General features: G+C 47.7%; 1 protein-coding gene across 1 annotated transcript; it reads left to right on the plus strand.

Annotated features, from left to right (window-relative positions):
- Positions 1–4,682: 4,682 nt before the first annotated feature.
- Positions 4,683–5,963, plus strand: LOC119318079 (flavonol synthase/flavanone 3-hydroxylase-like). The gene is made up of 2 exons (XM_037592595.1): positions 4,683–5,465; positions 5,549–5,963. The coding sequence occupies exons 1-2, from the start codon at positions 4,818–4,820 to the stop codon at positions 5,759–5,761; spliced, it is 861 nt and encodes a 286-aa protein (XP_037448492.1). The 5' UTR covers positions 4,683–4,817; the 3' UTR covers positions 5,762–5,963.
- The last annotated feature ends 2,651 nt before the right edge of the window (positions 5,964–8,614 follow it).

An 8,614-nucleotide genomic window follows, 5' to 3' on the forward strand; every position in this document is an offset into this window, starting at 1 on the left:
CCGTGACTCCACAGCAGTAGTACTGCTGGGGTGCCTGGCACCACCGCCTCGTCCTCAGCCTCTTTGGAGAGATTCTCTCTCTCTCTTCTGTGTCCCAGCGGTAGTACCGCACTACCAGCGGTAGTACGGCCGAAGGGTCACAAGCGGCAGTTCCGCTCCACAGCGGTAGTACCGCCCGTGACCCCGCTGTCGTAGTACCGCTGGGCTGTTTGGCTCCTACCGCCTCGACTCGAGGGGTCTTTTTCTCGTGTCGGGTTTTGCGGCACTAGTTGCGGTTGTAGAGGCGGTAGTACCGCCCTACCACCGCGGTAGTACCGCGTTGGGTCCTTTTCCCTACTAGTCTCCTCTACGCGGCAGTGCCGCTGGCTGGTGCGGCAGTACCGCTGACCTAGCGGTAGTACCGCCCCCTCTTAGCGGTAGTACCGCCCTGTGCGGGGCTGGTTGGTGAGGGGCAACGGTTGGATTGTTGCCCCCACTATAAAAAGGGGTCCCCTTCTTCCCTTTGACCTACCTCTTCCTCCTTAAGCTCCATTTATTGCTCAAGCTCCATTAAATGCTCCAAGCTCCATTTTCGCCCGATCTATCTCTCTAGCCAATCAAACTTGTTGATTTGCTCGGGAGTGGTTGAGAAGGCCCCGATCTACACTTCCACCAAGGGATTTTCGATTCCCCCACTCATCCCTAGCGGATCTTGTTACTCTTGGGTGTTTGAGCACCCTAGATGGTTGAGGTCACCACGGAGCCATAGTCCATTGTGGTGAAGCTTCGTGGTTTTGTTGGGAGCCTCCGATTAAGTTGTGGAGATTGTCCCAACCTTGTTTGTAAAGGTTCGGTTGCTGCCTTCAAGGGCACCAATAGTGGAATCACGGCATCTCGCATTGTGTGAGGGCGTGAGGAGAATACGGTGGCCCTAGTGGCTTCTTGGGGAGCATTGTGCATCCACACCGCTCTAACGGAGACGTACTTCCCCTCAAAAGGAAGGAACTTCGGTAACACATCCTCGTCTTCACCGGATCCACTCTTGGTTATCTCTTACCTTTACTTGTGCAAGCTCTTTAGTGTTACTTCTCTTGCTTGCTTGTATGCTTGTTGTTATTGCATCATATAGGTTGCTCACCTAGTTGCACATCTAGACAACCTACTTTGATGCAAAGTTTAATTTGGTAAAGAAAAGTAAAAATTGGTAGTTGCCTATTCACCCCCCCTCTAGTCAACCATATCGATCCTTTCAATTAGAACGATAATAATAAGTTATCCTTGGAATCTGCTGATTGACAAAATGTAATTTTCAGTAGCATGGCTGCTGATTACTAATTGCTATGGCATTTTATTTTCTGATACATCTAAAGCGTCCAATGTGATTTGCTTCACTGCAGAGTAATATGGATGAAGAACTGAGAGCAACGTTTGGTCAAACGATTCAGGTAGGAAACTAGTTTTCACAAATGCCCAAATCGTGGTAAAGGCAGTAAAGGTAAGTTAAGAGTCTTTCAGTTACATACAGAATAAAGACTATATTTATGGTGAGTGATGCGGGAAATTGACTCTGTACTTCACTTACATGTTGTACATAATGAGAAGGGTTCGTTTTCTAGAATTACTATAAATGTGATACAGATTCAGGCATAACCTTCGATTGGCTAAAATTTATGTCAAAGATACAATGCAGAAGCATGATATGAATGTGTGCCAACTCAACAAAACAAAATGTTACTCTATGAATCATTGTTTAAAGTGATTCAGTATCAGTTCATATCTTAAGATCATTGCACCATCAAGCATCTTCCTCGTAGCATGGTTTGCGGCCATTTTCTATAGAAAAATTATAGTAACCATGCATTTATGTTTCTGTAGTTTGATTTTAGCATTTGTTTCAATGAATTTGAAGGAACTGGCATAGTGGAGTTATTGTGGTATATGCCAGCATGTTTGACGTTGTCACACGAGCTATCGATAACTCGATATGCTATGAGTTGTCCTTCTGATGAAGAAGTTTTTACTTGCATCTCAATTTTCATTGTGTCTGGAGGATAAATATTGATACTATCTCCTTTGATCTTTTGGTTGTCCCTCAGGCCATGAATGTTGCTACTGGGGTGAAGGTGAACATTCAGCTCATGCGAGGCTTCACATGGTCACCGATATCCAATACCTTGATTGTCGTGAGGCGCTCGTGTAGAAGTGCAAGATGGACTACGAGGAATCGCAGAAGTACAAGGAATGGAAGTTCATATTTGAGAAGGCAAATATTGTACATGAGAATTGGTAGTAAATAAAAAAGTCAACGATGTGCCAAAATGGTATTATGGAGATGTGAATTGTGATCTATGCCTTTGTACATAGCAGTCACCTGTAAGTACCAATTTGTTGGTTGCACCATCTTATTTCGCGCCATAATTTACACTTATATTTTCTGTGTTGTCTCAGAACCATTTTTTGTCCATAGCTGGTTGGCTTAAGAATGTTTGATCTTTTTGTTAAACATCAAATTAAGAAATGGATCAACTTCTTGCTGTAATTTCCATTGTTACCTTGTGTAGTTGTGATGTGTTTAATGACAGAAACAAGTGTAAGGCCATATAAACCATAAATACATCAGGCCCAACTTGATTGTGTATACTTTCCTTGACATCAGAATCACTTGCTCTAGAAAAAAAGGAAGCACTTACGCCACATGGCATGCGCTGTGCGTGCACACTTACAATTGAAAGATTTTCTGAAGTTTTACCCGGTACTAATTGCAATAGTTTTGTTAACAATGTCTGCACCGAACCTGACTTTCTTTTAGCTTGTTGATTGATAGTGGTTTCCATGCTGAAAAGATGTTCTTTTCTCATGTTTTTTTCCATGTCGATTAGTTGTACATATAGACGGTACCATACAATATAATTTTAATTTGAATAAATAAAAAACTTGAGAAAATCAAGCTATTATTGCCCATCGACTGCATGCCTCACAGCGGGAGTACGCGGTGGTTGTTGAAGACACGCACATCGCTCTCCATCCACCAAACCAGCTGTTAGGGCATGTACAATGGTTGATAAGACAATCTTATCTTTAAATCTTGCATGTAATTTAGATATGACAAAAAAACATGTTCTACAATGGGTCATCTCTTAGCCTTATCTTCAATAACTAGCTATTCCTAAAAACATGGTGAGACATATTGTGCTAAGAGATCACCTCTTGCCTTCTTTTAAATAAGAGAAGACAAGCCTTTTTTTATGATTTCTCTCTCCTCCACTTCATCATTTATCCTCCATGACATTGCTAAGATAGAACCATTGTACATGCCGATCGAACTCCAAGCCGCACGATGAGGAGCTAGAATCGCTAGCCATTATTGCCCAGTCGTAGAGGGAAAGAAAAACTTGCCACATTGTTGTAGCTGCTTGATAACTGATCGTCACGAGCTCATCAAATCGACATGGACGGAACTGCGACCACGCGAAGATCCCGACGTGTTCCGAGTTCCACCGCCACCACCACGTGCCCGACGGCGATGAGCGGCGAGGTTGCCGAGCGGTCGCCGTCATAAATCTTTTCCCGGCTTTAAAACCGCCATGCAAAAGTGGTTGCGAATTTGCGATCCTCCGCCCCGCACGCACCACGTGCGCTCCCATGGAGCACCTTTCCGTTAGTGTCCGTCCCATCCCGCTCCCACGCGTGCTCGCCAGACCTGCCCGTTACGCAGAGCCGGTTCAAAGTATTTTTGGGCCCGGGGCGATGTAAAATATTTGTTTTTTATACTAAACTTTTATAATTATTTTAAATAATGTGTACCACATTATAATTGTAATTAATATATATTTTCTATTACTTAGCCACATAAGATTGTTTTCAAATAATAGTTATATTATTCATTGTTATGCAATTGTAATGTATATCATTGAAAATTTTAATTCTACAAAATGAAAATTTTATCATGTACTAAAAGTTTTCTTTATTGTTAAAATAATTTTTGGATTTATTTTTCGAATATTGCATAAACAGTGTAGTGTATACACATTTGAATATCTATGCATGTGTTCATATATATTTTAATATTATTGAATATTATGGTAGAGATTTCTAAATCATATACACACTAACAAATATTTTAATAGTTCTTTCTAGTGTATATTAGGCAGTCATATTCCTGGAAACTTCTAGGGCATAGAAATTGTGACTTGCAAGTTGGGTTCGACAATAGAATCATCGAAGAAATAAAAATATTGTTGATTATACTTCTATATATGATTCGATTAACTAACATGTTTATCCAGACTCACATGGTTTGATTTGATGCAAATGAGATGTCCTACATGTTTATCGAATAAAAAATTATGCATTTTTTTAAACATTAAAAATCTAGTTATCATAATTTTCATTATGATATTAAAACATCCATCATAAAGAGAGACTAGTGTATTTGAACTCAACTCCGCCAGTCAGACTGATTTGCCTATGCATGGTACAACTTATTAGTATACGACGTGAACTTATGTTTTGACATATAGTGCTTACTAGTATAAGTTCAGTTGGGGCCTTTCCCTATTGGGGCCCGGGGCGGTCGCCCTTTTTGCCCGGCTTATGGGCCGGCCCTGCCGTCACGGCTGACGCGAGCCGGGGCGAGAGGAGATCGAGGTGTGCATAAATACTCGGCCGGCTAGATCGGGGGAGCGCGGACGGGGATGGCGCGGGCGGCGGCGCAGAGCGTGCAGGCGCTGGCGTCCTCGCTGGGCGCGCTCCCGCCCGAGTTCGTGCGGCCCGAGCACGAGCAGCCGCGCGCCACCACGTTCCGCGGGGCCGCGCCGCCGGAGATCCCCGTGGTCGACATGTCCTCACCGGACGCCGGGCGCCGCATGGCGGAGGCAGCGGCGGAGTGGGGCATCTTCCAGGTGGTGGGCCACGGCGTGCCGGCCGACGCCGTGGCGGCGCTGCAGCGCGTGGGCCGCGGGTTCTTCGCGCTGCCGCAGGAGGAGAAGCAGCGGTACGCCATGGACCCGGGCGAGGGCAGGACCGAGGGCTACGGTTCCACGCTGCGGAAGGGCGACCTGGAGGGCAAGAAGGCCTGGGCCGACTTCCTCTTCCACAACGTCGCGCCGCCGGCCGCCGTGAACCACGCCGTCTGGCCGGAGAGCCCCGAGGGGTACAGGGATGCCAACGAGGCCTACTGCGGCCACATGGTGCGGCTCACGCGGGAGCTGTTCGGGCGCCTCTCGGCGGAGCTGGGGCTGGACGAGGGCGCCATGGCGGAGGCGTTCGGCGGCGACGACGTGGTGCTCCTCCAGAAGATCAACTTCTACCCGCCGTGCCCGCAGCCGGAGCTCGCTCTCGGCCTCGCGCCGCACACCGACATGAGCACGCTCACCGTCCTCTTGTCCGACGAGGTGCAGGGCCTCCAGGTGTTCAAGGACGGATGCTGGTACGACGTCAACTACGTGCCCGGCGCCCTCATCATCCACATCGGCGACCAGATCGAGGCAAGTGCCTCAAACTTGCAGCGTCGCATCAACTATATATTATTTCACCTTTCACATGTGTTAATTTGCATTGTTCGTGATAGATCATGAGCAACGGGAGGTACAAGGCCGTGCTCCACCGGACGACGGTGAGCCGGGAGAAGACGCGGATGTCGTGGCCGGTGTTCGTGGAGCCGCCGCCGGAGCACGTCGTCGGGCCGCACCGGCAGCTCGTCGCCGACGAGTTCCCGGCCAAGTACAAGGCCAAGAAGTTCAAGGACTACAAGTACTGCAAGATCAACAAGCTACCGCAGTAGTCAAATCCTTCAGACAGAGACCTTTAACCAATAATCCCCTTGTTCATATGTACTGTAATCCTACATTTCATGCGTGTCTGTTCGGATTTTCTTCTTTGGTGGTTGGGAATTTGGGCTTGTGCTTTTCTTGAAGGGGGGTTAAGTTAAGGCTTTCGTTTGGACAGCTTTATACTCCCTCCGTTCCTAAATACTTGTCTTTCTAGACATTTCAAATGACTACTACATATGGATGTATGTAGACATATTTTAGAGTGTAGATTCACTCATTTTGCTCCGTATGTAGTCAGTTGTTGAAATGCCTAGAAAGACAAGTATTTAGGAACGAAGGGAGTAGATAAAGCGACACCCAACATACAATTCGACGCACCCACAGAACACCACACAAACACACAAACACACGCACCCAAGGCAAGCTACACATGTGCCAAAGGCCAGCAACCACAACACCTCAAACGATTCAAAGTACATAAAATGACACTATGCATAATATGGAGTAGTCGGAGCTCTTCTGGACGAAAGACACCGCGAATAGGTGAAGAACAAACCATGACTTCCTAGAAAATGTCTTCAGGAAGGACACGATGCCGAAGCGCTGCCACCACAACGGAGACTTCAATAAGGTAATGACGTCCACATGCGCCGCTTCGTCTGCCTGACCAAAGCCAAACATGTTTTTTTTACCCTAGCAAGCATACTCTGCCTTCGCCCCAAGTGTTTCCAGGCATACGGACCACAACCGCACACCACCATAGGATGTAGGTATGCCATCCACCACACCATGCGCTCGGTCATGGAGGGGAAATATCAGGAGATACGGAGGCTGAGACGATACAGGCTCTCGGGAGCCGTTTGGATCTCAGATCCAATATAATGGTTCTCGGAAGCTCTTGAACATTTTGCAAAAAAAACTACCCGTGAGCACTATGAAGCCGCCGGAGCCCTTCTCGGCGAAAGACACCGCGAAGAGGTGAAGAATGAACCATGACCTCCTAGACAGTGCCTTCAGGAAGGACACGATGCCAAAGCGCTGCCACCACCTGATCCAAAGATCAAAATTTTCATCTGAAGCATGACGAAGGACAAGGAGCAACCACAACAGAGGACCTCAAGAAGGTGACGACGTCCACGGGCGTCGATTTCGTCTGCGTGACCAAAGTCAGACATTGTTTTCACCCTAGCAAGCATACTCTGTCTTCACCCCAAGTATTTCCAAGCACATGGACCACAACCGCCCACCACCATAGGACGTCAGTATGCCAGCCACCACATCGTGCACTCGACCATGGAGGGAAAATATCAGGTGATACCGAGGCTGAGGTGATACGGACTCTCAGGAATCGTTTGGATCTCAGATCCAATGGTTCCTGGGAGCTCTTGAACATTTTGCAAAAATACCCTCAAAGAGTCCCAAAATTGTGCGCAGGTACGTACACCAGCTCCTCATATGTCGCCGGATCTGACATCTGAGATCCAATGGTTCAGGAGCCCGTATCACGGCAGCATGTGAGTCCCGGTATCAACTGAAACTTTCCTCAGACATGGTTTCCCGGACCTAAGCTGCAAGCTCCATCCATGAGCACTACGACTACCACCACCCGGGCCGCCGCCCAGGAAACAAGACATCCTAGAGGCTATCGATGTTTACAGGCGATGAATCGACCAACAACCTTCGACTGCCACCAACATCCTGTTCGACCAGATCGATCAGGGAGCCACTAAGTCGAAGAAGAGGTGAAACATGTGGGAGTGGGCCACATCTACGACTGCCACCCTTGCCAGTGATGGCTGGCCTGACCGCATCGGCGCCACCGTTCTCTCTCACCACCTCTCTAAAATGCGACCCCATGTAACACCCAACAACAACTCCCTTCCTGGATCCGCGCACGTGGTACACCTCGGCCACCCATTGAACGACGCAAGGTGCCAAACCGAGCACAACCTCCCGCCGCGAAAGGTCACCAGGGACATCCACACTAGCCACTCGCCAAAGGGCAGACGCCAGAGCACATCCAGCTGCCGCCACAAACCGACCCGAACCACCACCTGGCCGCTGCCACCACCTCGCGCTGCACGCCGACCACCAGGGGTCAAATCCAGATGGATCTGATTGGAGCCCAACAAGCACCCACTACCTAATCTGGAGCCAGACGCAGCTGCCCCACTTCACACGGGCTCCCAAAATGTCGTCACGCCGACATAAGAGGGCCACACCACTAGGCTCGCCGCAAGCCATGCACCTCCATTTGCCCGATCGTCCCGCGCCAGCCTCTGCGAGCGAGTGAAGAAGAACAGAGAGGCCCCGCCAGGCTGTATAGCTCAATACACGCTCTCCCTCCACCAACAATAAGCTATAATAAACCACTAGAACTTGATGCACCGTTTTTTTGCTGTCACATCAATTGTGTACCTTTTTAGTCGTTTAATGCCGATGTTTGTTGGGTGATGTGTGTTGTGCTGTATGGTTTTGTAGGCAGTTGGTGTGGTTTAACTGGTCCTTGTCTTTTGAATGGACATTCTGAGCCATTGAATATGACACATGACACAAGGAAATCTACACACAGGTCACACACACCCAATAGCTTGACCAAGGTTGCTGAAACAACGAAACCCATAGTTCCACTCTTGGGAGCTTATAGTATCTTTAGAGATGATTGTGTATAGTCAATAGTCCAAATTAGAGGTATCGTGGCAGAGACGCCTGCATTCAGTACTTAATATAAACTTATGCCGAGCCATTAGAACGACGTAGTGTAACACATATTTACAAAGCCTGGGGACATATTTACATAGAGTGGCACATTGAAATACTTGCTAGAAAGAGTAGAATTGGGACATCGAGATAAGTAGATAGCA

This window comes from Triticum dicoccoides, chromosome 6A (assembly GCF_002162155.2).
Source record: "Triticum dicoccoides isolate Atlit2015 ecotype Zavitan chromosome 6A, WEW_v2.0, whole genome shotgun sequence".
Classification (NCBI taxonomy): Eukaryota; Viridiplantae; Streptophyta; class Magnoliopsida; order Poales; family Poaceae; genus Triticum; species Triticum dicoccoides.

Excerpts from the sequence above, each read along its gene's own strand:
- LOC119318079 (XM_037592595.1), top strand. The coding sequence starts at position 4,818 with ATGTCCTCACCGGACGCCGGGCGCCGCATGGCGGAGGCAGCGGCGGAG. Across the intron at positions 5,466-5,548 it reads ACATCGGCGACCAGATCGAG|ATCATGAGCAACGGGAGGTA; the intron begins GCAAGTGCCTCA and ends TGTTCGTGATAG.